At 38.5% G+C, this 24780-nt stretch overlaps 1 protein-coding gene across 3 annotated transcripts; it reads left to right on the plus strand.

The window, feature by feature from the left end:
* The first annotated feature begins 16129 nt into the window (after positions 1–16129).
* LOC121394218 (putative nuclease HARBI1) lies at positions 16130–24394 on the plus strand. Of its 3 annotated transcripts, XM_041564570.1 has the most exons (4): positions 16130–18961; positions 20511–20635; positions 21646–22381; positions 23108–24393. In XM_041564570.1, the coding sequence occupies exons 3-4, from the start codon at positions 21649–21651 to the stop codon at positions 23470–23472; spliced, it is 1098 nt and encodes a 365-aa protein (XP_041420504.1). In that variant the 5' UTR covers positions 16130–18961; positions 20511–20635; positions 21646–21648; the 3' UTR covers positions 23473–24393. The 3 variants fall into 3 exon arrangements, with proteins under 3 accessions (XP_041420504.1, XP_041420503.1, XP_041420505.1); XM_041564569.1 differs by lacking the exon at positions 16130–18961 and having other exon boundaries at positions 20235–20635; positions 23108–24394; XM_041564571.1 differs by lacking the exon at positions 16130–18961 and having other exon boundaries at positions 20235–20635; positions 21646–21921; positions 23108–23172.
* The last annotated feature ends 386 nt before the right edge of the window (positions 24395–24780 follow it).

The following is a 24780-nucleotide window of genomic DNA, read 5'->3' on the forward strand; positions in this document are numbered from 1 at the left end:
CACAACTGGCACAACTGGTGGACTTGCTCAATAGTTCAACAAATATGGACTGATACGTACAACATAATTTCCTCGATTCTCCAAACTACTGTGGCTCCAGACCCATGGGCGGCGCTATTTGGCAGATGCTTGCAGCTCTCCAGAAATCGCAATAAATTAGCTACACAAATCTGCTCCGCCACAAGATGTGTTTTAGCTTCAATGTGGAAGGGCTCTGGCCCTCACCGATCAACGCTGGAAAGGAAAATATGGTGGATTGCGGCCAATGAAAAAATTACATACCCGCTGAAAGATAAGCTGGACAAATATGATCTAATATGGAATCTCTCTGCTCATGTAGGAAACTTGACTTGATGACACGGTGACAACGGAAAATGTATGCAAAATGTATGTTTTTTATTTTCTTTTCCTTTTCCTTACTTTTATTTTATATTATTTTATTGTATGTTGTGATACAGATTTGCAAATTACAACTTTTCATTGGCATTTTGTATAAGATGTTAAATCTGAATTAAAAAAAAAGTTGAAAAAAAAAAGAAAGACATTTTCCAATTACTTTCCATTCTCTATTTGTGACTGTTTTTCTAATATTGTGTAACGTTTAATTTTCCACCTTCTAAACCAGCTGTGAGAGGGGGGGTCACCAACTCTTGAACTGTTCTGAACAGTTTCGTTGATACATGTGTTATCTTTGTCCCTGGTGAGTTTACTTTGGCAACTCAGTCATCCAGGTGGATTATGCTCACCAGGGATGCAATGCAGTGTCGGACTGGGATGCCAGGGGCCCACCAGAAAACCCTAGACTGTGGGCCCACTTTTCACACTATTATTCCTCCTTTTCTCACTCAACCTCTTTACTCTCCTTGTCTTTTATATCTACTTACTATATTCTTGAATTAAGCTTTTTTTCTCCATAAAGAAATAGGGAATGACCATGAGTAGCGATACGTCTACACGTCTCGTCAAACCGCCCACTTCTGGCAAAGTGACAGGTGCCCCACCCCCTTATTGAAATGAGTGAAGTCTATTAACCCTCCCCTTCCGATTGTAATTGCCCGCCCCCTCCCTTTGTGTTATTGCAGGACTGTTGACGTGTATAATAACAGTAAAGCAATGAAGCGTAAGACTGGCATTGACCGTTTATTACAAAATCAATATTTTTCTGCTAAAGAACCGGGATCATTTGGTGGAACTGAGAAATTTTACAAAGAAGTAAAGAAACGTGATAAAAAGACTATATGCAACAACATGGTTAAACAATCAAGATGCATACATTCTGCATAAACCTGTATGGAAGAATTTGTTAAAAAAAACATGGTGGTTGTTTCAGACATAGAGGCGCAATGGCAAGCTGATCTTGTATCTATGATAGATTTTCAGAAATATAATGAGGGTATCAAGTATATTTTGAGGATTATAGATGTTTTGTCGAAGTACGCCTGGAGTGTGTGTCTCGGTAACAAATCGGCCCAATCTGTGAGAAAAGCATTTGAATTGTTAATGAAAGAAGATGGTCGAACACCACAAAAAATACAAACCGTTTCTAAATAAAACATTAAAACAACTTTTTGAAAAATACATCATTTTGTAACTAACAACAATGTTAAAGGATCAATTGTGGAAGGTTTTAACAGAACGCTAAATTCGAAAATGTGGCGTTATTTTACATACTATAATACATACCGGTATATTGAAATTTTACCAGATCTACTTTATAGTTACAATCATACTTACTATAATACTATCAGGTGTTTGCCTGCTGCAGTGACTAAACATAATTCATTAAAGATATGGCGTAATGTTAATGGAGATTATGCAAGATCACAGAAAATTAAACCGACTCTAAAACCTGGTGACTACATCAGAATAGAACTGAGAAATTTTACAAAGAAGTAAAGAAACGTGATAAAAAGACTATATGCAACAACATGGTTAAACAATCAAGATGCATACATTCTGCATAAACCTGTATGGAAGAATTTGTTAAAAAAAACATGGTGGTTGTTTCAGACATAGATGCGCAATGGCAAGCTGATCTTGTATCTATGATAGATTTTCAGAAATATAATGATGGTATCAAGTATATTTTGACGATTATAGATGTTTTGTCGAAGTACGCCTGGAGTGTGTGTCTCCGTAACAAATCGGCACAATCTGTGAGAAAAGCATTTGAATTGATAATGAAAGAAGATGGTCGAATACCACAAAAAATACAAACAGTTTCTAAATAAAACATTAAAACAACTTTTTGAAAAATACATCATTTTGTAACTAACAACAATGTTAAAGGATCAATTGTGGAAGGTTTTAACAGAACTCTAAAGTTGAAAATGTGGCGTTATTTTACATACTATAATACATGCCGGTATATTGAAATTTTACCAGATCTACTTTATAGTTACAATCATACTTACCATAATACTATCAGGTGTTTGCCTGCTGCAGTGACTAAACATAATTCATTAAAGATATGGCATAATGTTTATGGAGATTATGCAAGATCACAGAAAATTAAACCGACTCTAAAACCTGGTGACCACATCAGAATAGCTGCATATAAAAATATATTCAGCAAAGGTTATGAGCAGACATACACAGATGAAATTTTTATAATTACCAACATTAATACTAAGGGTGTTAAACCACTTTATAAATTGAGAGATCTGACGGGGGAAGTCATTGAGGGCTCTTTCTATGCTGAAGAAATAGTCAAAGTTCATGAGGACAAAGATCGTGTTTATAGAATCGAAAAAATATTAAAAAAGAAACAAAAAGGTAAACTACTATACTGCGTCAAGTGGTGTGGCTACCCAAACAAATTCAACACCTGGGTTGAAGAAAATCAACTAACATTTAAATTATGGAGGAAAAACCTTTCTACATTACATTACCCAGTAATGCATCTTCTAAGATTTACCCGTACAATAAATTTCAAGTTTCACTACAAAATTGGCTAAACTGGTATCTTTTCGTGGTCTCTGGGAAGTTGCACTTACAGAGATACAGTACCCCCACACATGGAATTCTTAAGAGGAATTGGAAGGTAATTTTTTCATCGGAAAACATGGTGCACCACTGAAAGAAATGTACGTAAAGTCTGGCTACTATAGTACAGTTGAATGAGCTTGTAAAAGCTATTAATGCAAGAACTGACAGTGTAAAATCACCACCTATGGATATCAAACTTAGATATGATGATATCTGGGGAACTGTTTCAATCACTGATTCTGTTGCCTACACTTTTACAACTAGTAATAAATTGGCTCGTATCTTAGGACTTGACTCAAACAGTATGGCTGAATCTACTAGCGGTCAACTACCAGCTGATATTAGACTAGGTCTATACAACTTTTATGTTTATACAGACATAGTACAACATCAAAGACTTGGTGACTCATATGTGCAACTCCTTAGAAGTGTTGAATTGAGTGGAAAGAACAATGAAATCATCACACAACTTTATATTAAACCTGATTACATAACTGTATGTAAGCAAAATTTTGACACTATAACTATATATATGACTATGAAGATTTTCATTCATCCAGGTCATGGTATATCTAGATATAACTATAGATATAAAAACCAACCAGAACCGCAATGTGTCATTTAAATACGGGTGCATTTCAGACGGATTAAATTAAAATGTATACAGAAAGACTTTACGGAGACCCTGTGCTCTATACAAATTATTATAAATTACAAGCGGGGCATGGTCTAGATGGCTTCCACAGTACTGAACTGATGTATGGAAGAAGGATTGGTGGCATGCTTTCTGCGATTTTGCACCGTGCTGTTCAGATCTAGAGGCTTGGTTTTAAGCCAGTAAAGCCACATTTTAAGACAGCGGCTCGAAACATTGCAAAGGATGTTGTGGGCCGCGTATCTACAGCTGTTGTTGATAAAATATCCCGTTCAGAACAAGAGGGATCAGGAGTTGTGTATGTGAGTAAATGCAGGAGGCGTGGCAAACATAACTTTAGGAGTGCATTCCCACCAATGTTTCCACCTTTTAAGAACAAAAACCCACCACGTAAAAGAAGAAGAAACCATAAAGGCAAGGCACGATCTTCTAGATACTCATGGATATACAATGTCGTTTATTCATGATTGTTCTGCAGAATGTACAAAATCTGAACTGGATATTTTTCAGATTCCACCGACACAGACTAGCATTGAAAAATCTCTTTATGTGGAGGTTCAACCTTTGGCTGCCATTACAGATAATTCACCACTCAAATTTTTTATATCCAGAAGTGGTGAATACTACTATGACCTAAACAACACACTTTTGTACCAAATGATCCCGGTTCTTTAGCAGAAAAATATTGATTATGTAATATACGGTCAATGCCAGTCTTACGCTTCATTGCTTTACTGTTATCATACACGTCAACAGTCCTGCAATAACACAAAGGGAGGGGGCGGGCAATCACAATCGAAAGGGGAGGGTTAATAGACTTCACTCATTTCAATAAGGGGGCGGGTCACCTGTCACTTTGTCGGAAGTGGGCGGTTTGACAAGAGGTGTAGACGCATCACTACTACCATGAAATAGGCTAAATGGTTAGAATCAAGAGGGTCCACTGACACCCAGGTCCACGGGAATTTACCTGGTATCCCAGTGGGCCAGTCTGACACAGTTGAGTTAAATAGGGACCGAAGGATGCCTTCCAGGCAGCTTTATATACCAGGCAGATAACAAACCAGCCAGACAGGAACATTAAACTTTAAACTTCAAAGATGGAAAACAATTGAGAAAAAGTCTTAGTTTATGGTAAACAATCTTAAAACAACTGAACTGAAAAAAGTGTTTGGAAGGTGAACAACCACTATAACCCTTTAACTGCCAGCCAAATTGGTATTTTTATTGCCAGAAAGTTTTGAACATTTTGCACTCAACACATTTACAGCATTTTTTGAGGGGCTTTGGTAGACAAAAAGTACATTCACCCCAGAAAACCATATAGTTTCTGAAAGTACACATTCCCCCAAATTGGGTATGCATGTCTTTCTACTTCAAAACATCAAACCGCAAACCTTTCCTAAATTTGGCAATTTTTGTTACATTTCTGAAAATCACCTCGATGCTTCAAGCTTGCAACATCCCACATACTATTAGGTACCAAGATCGGATCGGATTATAAAGCTGCACTGATTGCATCAGACCTCTCTATCTACCGAAGCGATAAATTAGTATTAAGAGCATCTTCTCTTTCAATCAACCCCAATTTGAGCCAGTCTTTCCTCATAGCTAACATTTTCCATACCTTTTACCAGCTTAGTTGCCCTTCTCTGTACCCCCTCTAATTCAATAATGTCCTGTTTGGGGCCTTACCAGTGATCTATACAGTGGAAGATTGACCCCCTTTTAATACAGCTCAAGACCTTATTTGCCCTTGATGCTGCTGACTGGCATTGCTTGTTACAACCAAGTTTATTATCTACAAGGACTCCAATTCCTTTTCCATTATGGTTTTGCCTAGTGCAGTCCCATTAAGGATATAAGTGGCTTGGATATTTTTACATCCCAGGTGCATGACTTTACACTTATCAACATTGAATCTCATTTCCCACTTAGCTGCCCAGATTGCCAGTTTGTAAAGATCCTGTTGCATGGATGCTGCACAAATTTGTCTGACATAACCTATCCTTCATAAAGCCATGCTGATTGCTGCCAATAATGCCATTCTCTAGGACAAATGTGATCTCTTAACAAGCCTTCAAATAATTTGCCCATCACAGATGTCAAATTTACTGGCCTATAATTGCCAGGCTGTCCGATCAACCAAACGTCCGATCTCCGCCGGATGAAATATGTCGGCACTCTCCACACACGATCCGAAAATCGTACTAATCCTCGATTATGTCCCAACAGACTTGTAGTTTTTAAAAGCCTTTCTCTTCTTTCCTATTAACTTCCTACTTCTATATTAAGACACAAAGGGTGATTCTTAATGTTTCTACATTTACTCCTTAAGGGAATAAATTGAGAACAGTAACGATCAGACCTGGACTGACAATCTGTCCATTCGGGCAAATGCCTGAGGGGCCGCTTTATATTTCATTCAAGTGGGCCGTTCCTGATCCTAATTAGAAACTGTGCTACGTCTCTCCCACACTATTCACTCCAGCGGGCAAAAGAGGCATCTGCCCAGGGCCCACCGCTGACTGTTCCTTGTTTTGCCATTTTTTTTAAAGTAGCTGCTTCTACTATCTGTTTAAACCACATCGCTACCCCCCCCCATTCGGAAGTGCCCAGCCATGTTGAGCCGGAAACTTTCCAAATATGTATATAGGAGTCTTCACTGAGTGAGCAGCAGATCAGCCACGTATTGCATTGCACGTCACAGAGTGCGCCAATGCCAGGCCTGGTCTCCCGTAGTAGCCGTCCGCTTTGCCTCAGCTGCCTCACCGATGGGTCACCGCCTCTCAGTGTCTCGCTTGGCCTTGTGCCTGTTTAATTGTGGACAGCTGCTCCGTTAGTCAGGGATTTCTTCCTGTGGGTTCTTCAGACCTGCAATTTAGGGGTGCCAAATTGCCAGTTGCTATTGTTATGGCAGCTTGACGATGCCCCAGATGCAAGTTAGCAACTTACTGTTCATTCACTTACAACTTGCATCTGCAGCATCGTCAAGCTGCATGTCAGTAAGTGACACTGTTTTGAGTCTTCTTGGTGATATTATTGTATATTGGGCATTGGTAAATCTTGATGCCTTTTACTTGCTGTACATATATTCATATGCGTCCCTTGCTTTGTTGCCCAGTCACTCTTACCAGACCCCCTAAAGGAAGCTCAGATTTATCATCAGGGCAGAGGTAATTTGTTATGCCATAGCTAAGGTTGCAAAAACACACACCAGCATCACACTGAGCTTCTTGCTGAGCTAGAAGAAGGCAAGGCAAAAAAAACCCTACCTTCGATTTGCCACACGATTACACTGACTGTCCTGATCTACTGTGAGTCACCCCCCAGACTCTCTCTATCTCTGTGTCTGTCACTTTCTCCCTCTCTCTGACTTCCCTTTCTCTCTCTTATCCCTCTGCCTTAGTAGGAAGGCAAGGTCCCCTGTTAGAAATAATCTCTGTGCCATCCTGCTATGAGTTATAGGGTATTTATACAAATAATTGCCACGGTTCCATCTTGCTATGAGTTCTGGGAGTATTTATACAAGTAATTGCCACTGTACCATCTTGCTATGAGTTCTGGGGTATTTACTGTATACCAGGAATTGCCACTGTACCATCTTGCTATGAGTTCCTATACCAGGAATTGTCACTGTACCATCTTTCTGTGAGTTTTCTGTTCATTTATACATTATATATTTCTATATATGATAGTGTATCAGTAACATGGATAGTGGTTTAATAGCAGGAGTGTCTCCCAAAGTGATCTTACTGGCATGGTTGGAGTTAATGGAGTGATTATTGGACATTGGCAATTTCCATCTGGAATTGAGTGCTCATTTTACTTAGGGATTTCCATCTGGGTTGTGTTTAGGTAAAATTGGTGTGTTTGGGGGTGTGGTGACCATATAAAGGCACAAGGCTGCAGGCTGAGTTATACAGGGAACTCTGAGTATCACTCATATTATAAGGGATAATGTACCCCCTATTGTAAATGATAAAGATATTAGAAGTCCCTGAAGGGTTCTGTGACCATATAAAGGCACAAGGCTGAATCATCTTTAACATATTGAAAGGCGGCTCTTTATGCACATAATTTTTGCAGTTTTACCCCAATTTATGAGTGGATGAGTACAAGACAGTTGCGTGTTTACAGGTGGGCTGCTTTGATTTTTTTGCCCGGGCTGCTTTTTACTCCAAGTCCGGCCCTGGTAATGATTTAATATCATTTTAAATGTCAACCATTTCTGTTCTGTGTTTTTAGCTGAAAACATAAGGCCCCAATTAATGCTCTGAAGGGAAGTCCTCAAGAAACCTATGCCCCTGAAGAAGCCGTTTTCACGGCGAAATGCGTCGGGCAGCATAGGTGGACGGTGAGAGATAAGCTCCCATCCGTTCCCAACGTAGGTAGGCAGAATTGGCTTCTGGGGAACGAAAAATTGAGGGGAGGGTGAAATGGTTGCTATTAGGCCTCCTTCAAAACTTCTATAGATCGCCTTAAGGATTGGCGTTTTTGTCACTCCACCGTATACCACCTAATGCAGCTTTTAATTGTTGTTTTTTAAGGCTAATGTCCTGCACTGCCTATACTTTTTTGAAGCAGTGGGTCTACACGCTTTGTAGTGGTGTTGTTGTCACTGAGGGCATGGCCCTTTATATTGCTTGGCCATGTGGTTTTAATGATATTTATTAAAGGTTACGTTTTAAGCGTTTATTTATTTATTTGTAGTTACTTTACTATAACACCCGAACTGGTTTGCATGGTGGTTTGAGACTTAGTGCCCCACACTTAAGGCTCTAATTATCTCAAACTTTCCAATATATTTTCTTGTCTTTTGGTAATTATTTTTCAAACCTGCGGGTGCATATAGTATCTTCCTACTGACCTGGCTCACTCTTTTTTGTTTGAAGTCCTCAAGAAACTAAAATAAGCTTTTCTGAAATTAATGTATTTATGTTGTCCCAGTGTATATTAGTTTTTCGCAGCAGACATTTAATGATAACATTATGGTCACTATTACCCAGGGGTTCAATACCTTGCACATTTGCTTTACGTTCTGGGTCATTAGAGATTACTAGTATAGCATTTTTTCTTGTGCCATAAAATTGTCATGCAACAAGTTTATAAACTTGTTCCCATTAACTGACCTGGCAGTACTGTTGCCCCGGTCAATATCTGGGTAATTAAAATCCCCCATTATCATTACTTACCCCAAACTAGCAACCTTTTCTATTTGCTTCAGGAGCTTAGCCTCCTAAGTACATACATACATACATGCATGTAACGACCCCAGATTCTGCCTTGTGCATACTTATTTGATGGCTTACATTTACACTCATTTATAAACGCTGCCAGTTTTATGTGGGATAAAAGGTACAAAAAATGATTGTGACCCTGAAAACCATATATTTTTGGAAAGTACACATTCTGACAAATCCAAAATAATTAATTATGTCTTTCTACTCCAAACAACCCAACTGCAAAGCTATGCTAAAGGCAGCGTTTTTATATTTCTGAAAATCGCCTAAAAAATTGCAATTGACCATATTTATCTCGCCCAATTTCTTACATAGAATTGGAAAACACCCTAAATATTGACACCAAGGGTCTATGGAACAGTTTTATGCCCAATATGTATAGTTAAACCAAAACAGCTGGCATGTGCGGACCCCAAATAAAAATAGTGCTAATTAATTTTTCTCGGCTGCCGATTGCCTTCTGTGAACAAGAACCCCTGACTGAGTATTATGTGCCACAAGACCTTCCTAACAGCAAAAAAGATCCCCCAAAAACATATTTTTGGAAAGTACACATTCTGATGAATCCAAGATAAAGATGTCTTTCTACAACAAACTGCAAAGCTTTTCTAATTGTAGAGGTTTTTACAACATTTCTGAAAATTGCAGTTTTCCCGCATTTATCTCACACAATGTTTTACGTACAAAGAAAAATCACCCTAAATATGGACGTCAGAGGTCTACTGAATAGTTTGATGCCCAATATGCATAGGTTTACCAAAGTATGTGGTATGTACTGACCCCAAATGAAAAATGTGCATATGAATTTTCAAGCTGGACAACTCAGCTACTGAAAACAGAGCCCAGAGATCTACTGAATAGTTGGATGCCCAATATGCATTGGTTTACCAAAGTATGTGGTATGTTTGACCCCAAATGAAAAATGTGCATATGAATTTTCAAGCTGGCCAACTCAGCTACTGAAAACAGAGCCCTGACTGCATTATGTACCGTAAGACCCCCAAACTGTAAAAAGACCCCCGGTAAACCATATATTTTTTGTGAAGTAAATATTCTGATGGTGAATTATGTGCCGTAAGACCCCCAAACTGTAAAAAGACCACCAGTAAACCATATATTTTTTGTGAAGTAAATATTCTGATTCAAACAAGGTAAAATACACCTTTCTATACTAAAGCACCAAACAGCAAAACTATACTAAAAATACATAAGTAACAATAATGCAGGGATAAAAATCGCAATAAAACCACAACAATTGTGTAAATTAATGAAATAACAAAATAAGCATGATCCAACAGCATAATTAGTGGCCAAAATAGATTTAGCAGTCACGCTGCCAAAATAAACTGTTTTTAGGGGAAAAAAAACACAAATTGGTGAAATTAAAAAGTAAAAAAATAAAAACCCTCTTTGTGAATTTATTGTGTATATATGTGTGTACACTTATAAAAGTTGTGTGACAGCGTATAAGTGTGTATATAGAGTAAGTGTATATGTATGTAAGTGTGTGTAAATAAATGCCACTTACCATTCCTGGATGATCTGATGGCTGGAGGGGTCCTGGAGCAGCGTGTCTGCAGAGTCTCAGCAAGCAGGAAGTGCATGGGCATCTCAGATTGAAGGAGGTAAGCAGGAGGAATCAGGGCAGCGCAGCAAACATGCAATCCGCTGTGTCTGCTGCTTTAGGTCGGCCCTGCGACAATCATAGTTACATAGTTGGATAGTTAAATTGGGTTGAAAAAAGACCAAGTCCATCAAGTTTAACCCCTCCAAACGAAAACCCAGCATCCATACACACACCCCTCTCTACTTTTAATTAAATTCTTTATACCCATATCTATACTTACTATAGAGCTTAGTATCACAATAGCCTTTGATATTATGTCTGTCCAAAAAAATCATCCAAGCCATTCTTAAAGGCATTAACTGAATCAGCCATCACAACATCACCCAGCAATGCATTCCACAACCTCACTGTCCTTGACTGTGAAGAACCCCCTACGTTGCTTCAAATGAAAGTTCTTTTCTTCTAGTCTAAAGGGGTGGCCTCTGGTACGGTGATCCAATTTATGGGTAAAAAGGTCCCCTGCTATTTGTCTACAATGTCCTCTAATGTACTTGTAAAGTGTAATCATGTCCCCTCGCAAGTGCCTTTTTTCCAGAGAAAACAACCCCAACCTTGACAGTCTACCCTCATAATTTAAGTCTTTCATCCCTCTAACCAATTTAGTTGCACGTCTCTGCACTCTATCCAGCTCATTCATATCCCCAAGGACCAGTAACATCAAAAAAAAAAATGTTTAAAAATAAACACCAAGACAAATGAACCTTTAAAAAGCAAAGCCTTTATTAAGAAATAACTTACAGAAAATCCACTTCCTGTCCTCTTTAGAAACGGCGAAAAGGCGACCATCCACACTGCAGCAATCGATTTCTCCTCCCTGGCTATTCACTGACAGGCATCCTCCTCTGTTGCATCCACTGCCTTCAGTCCGGCGCCGGGAGAGCCCAGGGGAAGGCAGGAGTTCCACAGCAGATTACACGCTCCTATGAAACGAGCAAGTGAGAAGCGCCCTTCTGTTCTGCCTGGGTTGTAATCAGGTGCCGCATCTCTCTCTCTGAGAGTAGGGGAGGAGGGAAGACAGAGAGGGAGGTGAGCGGAGGAGGGAAGCAGATGCACGGGGAAGGAGAGAAGAGCCTGAGACACTGCTGCTGCTGGACGTCGGGAGGAGGATGCCTGTCAGTGAATAGCCAGGGAGGAGAAATCGATTGCTGCAGTATGGATGGTCGCCTTTTCGCCGTTTCTGAAGAGGACAGGAAGTGGATTTTCTGTAAGTTATTTCTTAATAAAGGCTTTGCTTTTTAAAAGTTTAATTTGTCTTGGTGTTTATTTTTCGTTGTGCACGAATTTTTAAACATTTTTTTTTATGTTACTGGTCCTTTAAGGACTGGAGTCCAAAACTGCACTGCATACTCCAGATGAGGCCTTACCAGGGACCTATAAAGAGGCATAATTATGATTTCATCCCTTGAGTTAATGCCCTTTTTTATGCAAGACTTTATTTGCTTTAGTAGCCACAGAATGACACTGCCCAGAAATTAGACAACTTGTTATCTACAAAAAACCCTAGATCCTTCTCATTTAAGGAAACTCCCAACACACTGCCATTTAGTGTATAACTTGCATTTATATTATTTTTGCCAAAGTGCATAACCTTGCATTTATCAACATTGAACCTCATTTTCCAGTTTGCTGCCCAGTTTTCCAAATTAGAGAAATCACTCTGCAAAATGGCAGCATCCTGCATGGAACCTATAGTTCTGCACAATTTAGTATCATCTGCAAAAATAGAAACAGTACTTTCAATGCCCACCTCCAGGTCATTAATAAACAAGTTGAAAAGCAAGGGACCTAGTACAGAGCCCTGCGGTACTCCACTAACAACACTGGTCCTATTAGAAAATGTTCCATTTACCACCACTCTTTGTAGTCTATCTTTTAGCCAGTTCTCTATCCAGGTACAAATACTATGTTCCAGGCCAACATTTCCTAATTTAACCAGTAACCTTTTGTGTGGCACTGTATCAAATGCTTTAGCAAAGTCTAAGTAAATCACATCCACTGCCATCCCAGAATCGAGGTCTCTACTTACCTTCTCATAAAAAGAAATTAAGTTAGTCTGGCAAGATCTATTACGCATAAAACCATGCTGGCACAACATCATAGTATTATGATTTGCTATGAAGTCCAGTATCTTATCCTTTATTAACCCTTCGAAAAGCTTTCCTACCACTGACGTCAGACTAACTGGCCTATAGTTTTGAGGCTGAGAACGGGATCCTTTTTTGAATAGAGGCACCACATTAGCAATTCGCCAGTCTCTCTGCACTATGCCAGATCTCATGTATGGCGTATGTGCTTGGTAGGCAAAGTGTTAAACTGAGGAGGCTTCTGACAGACGAACATTTGATTTAAAGGAGAACTAAAGTCTAAAATACAATAATGCTAGAAATGCTGTATTTTGATTGATAAATATAAACATGTACTTACTGCACCAGAAGCATAATAAAACAAATGATCTATGCCAGGGCTGCCCCCCCCCCTTATGTGGCCCTCCACATCAAAGTCTGCCTGCTGTGTCTGCTTACCATATGTAATCTTTAAAAGGTATCACTACAGAGATTAACTGGCCCCTGCATAGTTTAAACCTCAAATTCACACTGTAGTCCCCTGTAGTGTTCACACCTGTGATCCTCCTGCATTGTTCACACGTGTGACACCTCTATTGTTCACATCCTAAAGCCCTGTACTGTTTACACCTGAGACCCAGACTGCAACTGCCTACATTGTTCACACTACAAAATGCAAATGGGGCACCAGCACTGTGTCACTGTATGTAGTACATATTAGAGTGGTCCTGATTTTCCTGTCTCCTGCTCTGTTCTGCCTTCTCTATGCTTCCTGTGTGTGTCATACTATGAAAGTATGATCAGTTTCCCTGCAGAGCAGTTAACTACCGTCTGAAGTTTCCTATCCACAGCAGCCAGAGCAAGTAAAATGAAGTGGGATTTCACTGCATACAATCAGGTTTGAAGTATATTGGAGATAGATTTCTTTTTCATTAAAGAAAGTAAAAATTGGGACTTCCGGTGATGGTGTCTGAGGGAGCGAGAGGGTGGGAGTGAAGGTCTGCACGTTGCAACTAAAACCAGCTATCCAAGTCTGCAAATTACTTCAAATACTTACCTGAAGGTTCTTGGAGTCTTCTTCTTCGGTGGATCTCCTGCAGAGATTTGAGTGGAGAGGGAGTGCTTGAGAAGGGAGAGGGAATCGAGGTTTGCAGTCTGACGGAATTTAGGATAGTGCCTGAAACTCTGTGAAGCAGGATGAATTTGGACTTTGAGCAGGATACACGTAAATATACATTTTTGACAGCACTTGAAAATATTCTTGGCAAAATAAGAAGGTGAGTGACGCAGTTGTGTGAGAGAAAGGTTGTTGACATGTTTTCAAGAGAAATGCTTACCTCAGGATAAACTCACATAACAAGTCTCAATATACTAGCTATACAAGGGCTAGGAAATATGCATAAGATACCTTTTTGCATTTATGCCTCTGGAAATAACTGGCTTATAGCATGAGGATCGGGCGCCATTTTGTGTTGTTGGTAACATTTGCTGTGTGAACATAGTTCTTTGAATAGCATTTGAATATACTTTTGGTAAGATTGGAGGGAAGATTACACAGTTGTGAGGAAGAGAGGTTGCGCACTGTTTTCCTCATATAAATTCAATATTTATTTACCTCATATTAAGCAAACATAACAAGTCTCAAGACACAAGCTAAACAAGCAACAAGTATTGGGCGCTATTTTATATCTTTAACGTTATATGGTTAAAATGCTATTTTTATGTGTTCCAACTAGGGAAACTAGGATGTTATCTATTGTCATTCTGGACTGAGTTTTTTTTTTTTCATATGAAAATCACCAATTAGCCAAGTTACTTAAAAACTATTTACTAAGTGAATGCTGAGACCTTTCTGCCTTCTTTAACCTTAAGCAATATTTTAAGGATTTATTCCTAAACTGACTTTTTGTCACCACTGCTAGCAACTGCGTCTGGTACTACTGGGAGTTTGTTACCTACATTAACATAAAATAAAAATAGAGATAAACAAAAAAGAAAAAAATCCACAAAAAATACAAAATATAAAAGAAGAAAAGAAAGAAAGAAAGGAAGGAAAAAGAGGAATGGATACCTCTCCTGCTGCCTCACTTTTCTCCACAAATAGTAATGGGAAAACATATGAGTGGAACCAACTAAAAAATCCAAAAAATACTGAAAATGACAATAGATCCATGAGAAATACACAACAAAAACCCACTGAACATTACTTCTTGCTGCTGAGGTTGCAAAACTTATTAATCCAATGATTGAATATGCCATCCAATCTGCTATTGAAAAAGCACTTGAACTTTTACAAGGCACTATTAATAGTTTGACAAAATCTTACCTCACAAATCGACAGATGCAGGAATTACAAAATTTGGTTTCTGATATTCAAGATGACATGATATCCACTTCTATGAGATTGGAAGACCTAGAGAAGAAAAACATAAGATTTGCAATCTAAAATAGATGACCTCGAAAATAGGACAAGAAGAAACAATTTAAGATTTATAGGAATTCCAAAATCTTACAAAATAAATGATGTCATCACACTTATTACTACAATAATCACAAAAAAATTGGCGATTCACCAAAACTTAGCAAATGTGAGGCTGGAAAGAGTTCATCGCATTGGCCCTTTAAAGGAACAAGTACCTATCAAACCAAGAGCAGTTATTGCTAAGTTCTTGAACTATTCTGAAAAAGCCTTGTTGCTCCAGGCTTACAAAAAGAATCATACACTTGATATTGAAAGATTTTGAGATTCCAGGACTACTAATTTTTGCTGTCTCAAAAACTAAAGGAGTTCATTACAATTTGTCAATCTTTATTTAAAATGAAGCGATGAAAACTCACGGCCTTTACAGAAGATCCAGGACAAGACACCAACTACAAAACCTAGATCCAGATACCCTATTCTACAGGAACAACTAGATCTTGAGAATATGATAAATTAAATTAGGTTGAAATAATAATTTGAAGGTTATGTGTTATGAATAGATGAAAAGTGGTGCAGACTTTACCCTGTCACTTTTCTTGGTAAGAAGGTTTAAATTCTGGGCTCTCCGGCGGTCTACAGCCTACAGCTGAAAATACAGGCACTTTTTATATTCTAAAGTGACCAGAGTGAGCTGGGTGGCTCGGTACCTGGCGGAGTAATGATCATTCGGCCAAGGCAGAAAGAGACGCTTAGCCGCAGCTGAGGAGACAGGACAGGGGCCTAGCAGCATGCCAAGCCCCGGGCTAAATTTTGGGAGGCACTGCACACCAAACCTCCCAACTGTCCCTTTTTCGGAGGGACAGTCCCTCTTTTGACAGCTCAACCCGCAGTCCCTCATTTGTACTGGAAAGTCCCTCTTTTCTCTGCACTGAACAGCCAGAAAAAGAAACAAAGTTTCTCACTTAATTAACTTTTAGCAGAGAGCCCAGAACACCTAACAGGTGCAAATAAGATACTTTGTAACAATTTTGAGACACAAAAACACAGTTTAGATAATATTTTCAAACTTTCATAACCTGCCAAATTTTGTAAAACATGGTAATTAGGGGGTGTGGCCACATAAAGGGGTGTGGTCAAAAAATTGCTGCGCTACGTGTGGAAAAAAATTTTTTGTCCCTCTTTTTACTTCCAAAATGTTGGGAGGTATGCACACCGAGGAAGGACTCCGAGATAGTGCCCTTAAAAAAACTGGCGGAGATCATAGGGAGGGTAAGCAGAACCTAGAGGCGCCCCTCATTTGCAATATATATATATCACAGTCTGAGTCCATAGAAACAGCTGTGAATCACCATACCAGTGATACAGTGCAGAGAGCTTCTTCCAGCCCAGCTCAGCTAGGAACATAGGAAGCACACATGGCTGAGTAAATATTTAGCTTGGCACCCACAGTCTGATCCCAGCCCAGTTATATTGAACAAGAGATGGGGGGGGGGAGATAAAAACATAGACAGGAGAAAGCTGCAAAATACCGGCAATAGGAGTCCGTAAGCCTCACAAAGGGATATTGCACCGTTGTTCCATAAGAAAAGTAAAGTCCACGAGGGAGTGGTAAAAATGGCACCGACACATCAAGGAAGAGAGGGTGGAGAGCCCCACTAGAGAATCCTCTGAGTCGGATAGCGAACATGAAGGAGAGAATGATTTATAAGCACAAATCGCAAAGCTACCATCTAAAGCAGATATTAAAAAAATGTTGCGGGAAGTAAAGGTGTCTATTAAAGAAGATATACAGGATATTAAAAACGATATGGTCGCAATGGCTCAATGCACGGAAGAGATCGAAGGTACTATAAGTAAATTACATACCAACCGGAAGGCTATGGATCTAAAAATACAACAGCAGGGCATTACTATCATAGATCTCCAAAGACAGCTGGGGGACCATGAAAACAGTAATAGGAAAAAATAATATCAGGGTAAGGGGAGTACCGGAGAAAATACAAATGGAAGAAATAAAGGCTTTCTTGCAGCAATTCTTCAATAATATATTGAGCATAGAAAAGTCTATGGACATACAAATAAAGAGAGCCCACCGAGTTCAGAAACCGAAAACGGTACCCCTAAATGCCCCAACTGTGTTGTTTGCAAAGTTTCACAATAAATTCTACAAAAAAGCAAAAGAGGTAGACAATATCAAATATGAAGAGAATACATTCAAACTGTTCCAAGACCCATCAAGGATTACGCTACTCAAAAGAAAAGCATTGAAAGCTCTTACAGATTTATTGAGAGAAAGGAAGATCCTATATAGATGGGGATTCCCCTTTTCATTGACTGTAAATAAAGAGGGGACAACCACTACAGACGCAGCTGAAGACTGACACAACTCTCGATGGCAAAGGCAAAAAGAATTGCGGACAGGTGAGCCACAATGGGCCAGATCTCTTGCATGCTGGTTCCCAAGATGGCCCTCGCAACTCCGCAGGACCCATTAATACTGCACACCAGCCCCATAGTGCATCTGAAAGCGCTGGCCGCAGAAATATCGCAGCATCCACAGCTAAGAAATTGGGGAAATATGCCAGGGACCAGATGGAGACCAACACAGCTCAAGACAGTGGTGATGCTACCTCTCCTCCGGCTTCTCCATATAACTCCCCCGCACTCTCCCCATATCATGACCAAAGTGAGGACTCTCAGCAAGCTACACCAGGCCAGCCCACGCTAGCAGAGGTAATGGCACTTATTCCTACTAAACATGCAGTCACAATTAGCAAGTTTGACGACCTCAAAGCAGATCTCGCCTTACTTAAACATGATGTGCAGAAAATGCACCACGGAAGCAGAAAGAATCATCAGCACTCTGGAAGACACCATAGTTCCCATACCTGACAACATTCATAATATGACGCAGCAAATAAGAGACCTCACAGCTAAAACAGACAACATGGAGAATCGCTTGTGCAGGATAATATCAGGCTGGTGGGCCTTCCTGAAAGGGCAGAGGGGGGCAATCCTGAACTGTTTGTTGAGAATTGGCTCAAGGAAAAGAGCTGAGTCTTTCTCCTCATCCTTCATAGTTGAGAGGGGACATAGAATTCCTGCCCACCCCCTCCGCCAGGTGCACCTCCAAGGCCTCTCATTGCCCGTCTTCTAAATTACAAAGACCGCGACCGAGCACTCTCCGAAGCCAGGAAATCATACATGACAACACAAAAGTACCCATTTACCCAGATTTTTCCATTGAAGTACGTAAACAATTCCTGAAATTTACCGAAGCCAAGAGAAGATTACGTCAGCACAATTTGCCCTACGCCATGCTCTTCCCTGCCAGATTAAGGGTTCAAGAGGATGACCAAACACATTTTTTCACAAGACCAGAGGATGCAATTCATTGGCTCGAGTCAAAAGCCAATAGATCACTACGACGTTAAAGCATTAATTTGTGCAGTACCTACAACCTTCAGTTTGCTCGCTCCGTTGGGAATGTTTATTCTACCTGTGAGCACAGGACACAATGTTCAATAGACTCCTAGGGGGGAATTCACAAAAGTGTCGGTAAAAAAAGTAACCCAGAAGTGGCGGTCGACAAATTTGTAAAATGTCGTATGTACGTCAAATTCACAAAGGGAGATGTCACTGTCTTTGAATCTCTCGTAAGTCCGGCATTTTTATAAAATGTCGTATATATTTTGTCGGTGGAACGACGGTTTAGTTAAATTGTCGTAGTTACGTCAAATTCAAGAAAAAAGGCGCAATCACTGTACAACTGATTAAAATAATGTCGTTAGAACGAATAAATATGTCGTGTACCCGAAAGAACATTTCCTAGCACGACAACTGCAGAATAGCTTCACGTCACGTTGTAGATGAGTTCTGTCACTCAGAGGAAGCTGCTTAATCCTGAGGAGATTTCGTTTTTCCGAAGATATTGTTCCTGAGGTTATTCTATATATATTTAAAGTAAGTTTTATCATTTGTTTTCTATTACATTTCTTTTTTAAATACATATATATATTTCTAAATCTTTCTTCTTTTGTTTTATTTATATGTATATTTCTAATTGTATTGCACTCCTTCAGTAAAAAGCTCAGTACAGCAAACCAATACATTTATAAGTAATAAAGAAAAGGACACTGTAATAAGTAACATTAAAAAGTAAATAGTTACACTGATATATATATATATATATATATATATATATAAATATATATATATATAAAAAGCAACAATAGTAAGTAACTAATAAGTAACTAAAAAAGTATCATTCATAAGTAACAATAAGTGCACTTTAGAAAAACAAGTGAGATAAATATAATATATAATTACAATATAGATTAAGTGCTCAGTGTCAATCAGACAAAATGCTTGAGGACATTACCCCATAGAGCTTACAGTTTAAATTGTATGATAATATACAGACATAATTTGAGGCTATTAAAGATGTAGTTTACATTTTGTTACACTGTTATATACAGTAATTACTAGTTCCAAGTCCAGTTTTTATCCTTGTGTTAAAAATGTATTTATGTTGGAAATACTAGCTTCTTTAATATGCATAGAGCATCATTTAAACAATACTTACATTTATAAAGATATAATTTTTCAGAAATCTCACTATCAGAGAGGGCACAGGGAGAGGCTTAGCTGATCTGTACTTGTCAAAATAGCTGGTCCGCCAATGAGAACACCAAAGCCGTGCCATATCTACTATAGTCCCCAACTTCTGAATTTAAGTTTAGTTCTACTGTACATCAATCAGTGTATTTTTTTAATTTATTAAACCTCTTGTCACTAATGTATTTTTTTAAATAATTCTCTGGCCAATATCCTTTTTAACTTGTAAGAGGGAATGTCTGGCACATTTTTTTTTCACAAATCAATTTTTATGGGAGTTTGTGAAATAAACATTTTATTTTACTTATGGGTGCCATAACCATCAATGAACAGGGCCAGATCTTGGGTGGGGCTTTAGTGGTTAGGCCCAGGGATCCCCAACCTTTTGAAGCTGAGAGCAACATTCAGAAGTAAAAATTAAAATCAAAATCAAAAATCATTAAAATCAGCATTAAACATGTTCTCAGGGTGCCAAATAAGGGCTGTGATTGGCCATTTGGAAGGCCCTATGTGGATTGTCAACCTACATTGAGACTCTGTTTGGCAGGACACATGGTTTTTAAACAACCAAAACTTGCCACCAAGCCTGGAATTCAAAAATAATCGCCTGCTTTGAGGCCACTGGGAGCAACATCCAAGGGGTTGGAGAGCAACATGTTGTTCATGAGCTACTGGTTGGGGATCACTGGATTAGGGAATGGAGCCAATATGAGTTGGGGGCCTAGGGGGGGCTATAAAAATGTTGTTATACTGTCAGGATCATGTGGGATTAGAATGCTTTGGTGTGCATTTCTAAAATTGTGCACTCTCCAGTTTAGCCACTGTAGAATGCTTGCAATTGACTTACATTCCTATGTATGTATTCACTGTTTCTTTGTGCTCCTGTCTATTCTAGATTTTCTATTTAGATTTCCTGGTTTTGACCTTGGCTTGTTTCTGGACACTGTTGCCTGCTGCCTGACCCGACCTTTGGCCTGTTTACTGGACTCTGTTTTTGCCTGCAGATTCTTTTCATCACAGGCTAGTATATTTATATTTTCTAGAAGCACCTGTTGTGTTGTTTTCATTAAATATGGCATTACTTCATTCTCACTTTAAGACAGGGTTCTGTTATTTACAGGTTTACCCTAAGTTCCTCAATATAAAGTCTCCCATCTGATTGCTTTAGTTCTCTGTCTGTTCTTTACATTTATTCACTTAGGAGTTATGTGACCATATAAAATCACAAAACACGGTTTCTTCCACACTTGACTTACTTCACTCTGGGTGCATCCAATCCTCAGCTGCCCTCAAGTCAGCCAAATTGTTCAGTCTTTGAAAAGCAGGGTATGAAGCACACCGATGGTAAGTGGGTGTGTGGAAGAAACCGTGTTTTGACCTGAGGAAGGGGTTGTTCCCCTGAAAGCTTGTGTAATAATTTTCTGCTGAATGAAATGTTTTAAGGCAATGCCAATGGATGTTGTGCTTCATACCCTGTTTTTCAAATACATATAAAATCACAAGCCAGTGGGCCAAGTGCTATTATACAGGTCACTTAACTCTTAATTTTTATTGTGATTGCTACTGGTGGGGGTAATTAGAGCATGATCTGACACTGAGGTCAAAGATGAGAGACAGCTACACAGGAGGCTGAGCATGGGAATTTGAAGTTGGCCACTGATGTAGGAATGCCCTGTTTATAACAAAAGTAACAGTTAGATCCCATGGCAAAATTACCAAACTAAATATGTTTTGTATGCATTTATATGCACTTTGAATTATGGCAGATATATAGCTGCAGATATTTAGCTGCCTAGGACACAGATATAGGATGGTGCTGAGGAGGAACCTGTTATGCCAACCCTAGACTGGACATTGCACTAGGCTTTCATGTGAATGCTATTATTGCACATGTAATTCACTACCATGTATGTATGTGCAGTAATGAATGTGTTAAGGATGGATGGGTTGGCTAGGGTGTCTAGGTGGCCTGGCCTACCACTGTTTTGAATGTTTCATTGTTGTAATAAAAGTTTTTCTTTTCTTTTTAGATTATGGAAATTATATTTCCCTCACTGTTTTTCTTCCATTTAAGAAAGAAAAGAATGGAAAAAGTCGATAAGCCTTTTAATAATGGAAAGCAAGTTAAAAGGCGCAAATGCCAGAAGATAAAAATGTTTCGTGACCGAGTGACGCTGGTGGACCTAACGGACACTGAGATTAAGGATCGATACAGGCTAAACACTGTGGAGATTCTATCGCTGTATGATGTGCTGAAAGTGAATTTGTGCAAGCCAACTAAAAGATCTCACGCCATCCCTGGCCTTGTACGTTTGCTGTTGGCATTAAATTTTTTTGCAAAAGGTGACTTTCAAAGTTGCATAGCAGTGATTGGCGGTGTGTCTCAAAGCTCTTGCAGCCGCTCATTGGATGAAGTTTTGAAAGCAATTATGTTAGTTTATAAATCGTATGTCTACTTTCCTTCTGACAGCAGTTATTTGAATACAGTTAAAGGAAAATTTTATGAGATTGGCGGATTTCCTAACATTGTGGGAATTATAGATTGTACACACATTACACTATGCCCACCTGCTGACCTGGAGCACATTTACAGAAATCGGAAGAGCTCCCACAGCATTAATGTCCAGCTTGTGTGTTCCTTTAATCTAAAATTTGTGGATATAGTTGCTAAATTCCCAGGCTCTTCTCACGATTCGTATATCTTGTCAAATTCATCTTTGTCTGAACGTTTTCAACAGGGCGAATTCAAAGATTCGTGGCTATTAGGTAAAAAAAATTTAATTTCTTTAACACATGAAACTGATCACTGTTTAAACATTTGTGAAAAATTTCATTTATGGTTAAAATGTTTAAAATATCAGTATTAGCATTGTCTTCAAAAACATATATGTAAACTATTACTTAACGTGTGTCATTGAAATTTTAATTGTAGCATTCTGTTTCACAGGTTTTCTCTGTAACTGTATGCTTTATATATGTAAATATAATAATTTAAAATAAATTTAACAGATAAAGCCAAACTAAAGAAGTAGGTACCAACACTGTACACAACCACAGCCCTTTAGCAGTGAAGATCTGTGTCTCCAAAGATGCCCCAGTAGCTCCCCATCTTCTTTTCTGCTGATTCACTGCACATGCTCTGTGCTGCTGTCACTTACTGAGCTTCGGGACCCACTCAAAATATACAGTACACATAAATAGAAATGTCAAAATATAAGGCTGATTAGTAATTAATACACATAATTACTACAGGGCAGCACAGAAACAAGTGTAACTAGTATAATTTTTTAACAAAGTGCCCTGTAGCATTAGCTTATATTATAGACCAACCTCATTTTCTGGTGAATAATTAGTGATGAGCCTTAAGCTTAGCTGCTTTGTACTGTGGCTCATTTGATAGCCTTGCAATATGTAATTTATTTCTTCATTTACCTTACTATTTTTTATGCAGTAGCTACTTGAATTTGATTATTTTGTTTGTGTTCTTTACAGGAGATTGTGGATATCCGTTAAAAACTTGGCTGATGACGCCAGTGTGGCGGCCTAAGAATGCAAAAGAAAAAAACTACAACCGAGTCCATGCTACAACAAGATGTATAATTGAAAGAGCATTTGGAATCTTAAAGAGCAAATTCCGTTGTTTGGACATCACTGGGGGGTCACTACTGTACTCGCCTGAAAAGGTGTGCTACATTGTTGTAGCGTGTGTTGTTTTACATAATATCATTATACAAAGGGTCCAAAATGATGTATGTGAAATCCAACCAGCATGTGAAGAAAACACTGACCTTCAAATGCATGTTGACCAGAATGAAGCAATTATCACAAGGAACGATTTGATTCAACGATTTTTTTGATTGATTCACTTGACTTTGGGAGGTTACATTTTTTTTTGTAAAACTTGTTTATATTCTTATTGTTGATATCTTGTTAAATGTATTCATATGAAAAGCTTACAAAACAATCTTAAAAGGGTGGTTCTCCTTTACAGTAAATTTACTTATGTTATAGAAAGGCTAATTGAAAGGAACTTTTCAATTGTTTTTCATTATTTAATTTAATTTAGAGTTATATGTCATTTATATGCCATTTTCTTCTAACTCTTCTTTTGACAGCATTCCAATGGGCGTCACTGTCCCCCTTCTAAAAAACAAATGCTCTGTAAAGCTACAAATTTATTGTTAATGCTTCTTTGTTTTGTGAATGTTGCTATTCAGGCCTCTCCTGTTTAGATTCCAGTTTCTTATTCAAATCAATGCATGATTGCTAGACAAATGTTGGCCCTAGTTTGCAGATTGGTTCAGATGCAAATTGAAGAAGCGCTGAATAGAACTGAAATAGTTGAGCTCCTGTTTGAAATGTAACAGCCTATACACACCTCATATAGCCTGTATGGCGGTATTCTTTATTCATTTGTCCATACAAAATCTCTTCTGTTCAGTAAAATTTTGTCGGCTGGCGAGCCGTGTACAGCCTCCTTCAAATCATTTCTAAGATTTATTACGATATTCAGGTGGGGTAGCGTGATGGACATTTGCAAAAAATTTAATTTTCCACAAATGTTTGCACAACCAGATTTACACATTTGTTTTAATTTCATGCAACAGAATATTGTGTCACTAAAATTCTTTGTTTATAAAACATCCCACTATTCAGATTTGTATTGAAATTAAAAGACATACCACTGTTATTTTTCACATTGAAATTGGAGTAAATAGTAATGCATATTAAAATGATATTTAACTTATTGAGCATGGTGGTATATTTTTTATATTCTTTTATGTTAATTACATGGTCTTCAATTGTAAATATATATAGTTAAATTGACATTAAAAATGTAACTTTTACATTAGCCATGTAAGTATATTTTTTTTACATTTGGTTTATGTGAACACACTCACTGTATACTCTATTTATAATATATGATATAAACCAAATGCTGCATGTAACAATAAGCACTTAGGAACATGGAGGCTAATTTAATTACCTCTGACGATCCGCCTGTGCTGGACTCGCTCACATCCGTAACACTTTGCCATACTTATATTCGCTGCGACAACATAAATTTCTGAAGATTCCTGCGCACAGGTTACTAAATGCTTGTGAAGTTGCACTAATGATTTTACGATAAGCAGTCCAACGTTAAGCCAGCAATGTTGAATTAA

Source organism: Xenopus laevis, chromosome 5S, assembly GCF_017654675.1.
Source record: "Xenopus laevis strain J_2021 chromosome 5S, Xenopus_laevis_v10.1, whole genome shotgun sequence".
Classification (NCBI taxonomy): domain Eukaryota; kingdom Metazoa; phylum Chordata; class Amphibia; order Anura; family Pipidae; genus Xenopus; species Xenopus laevis.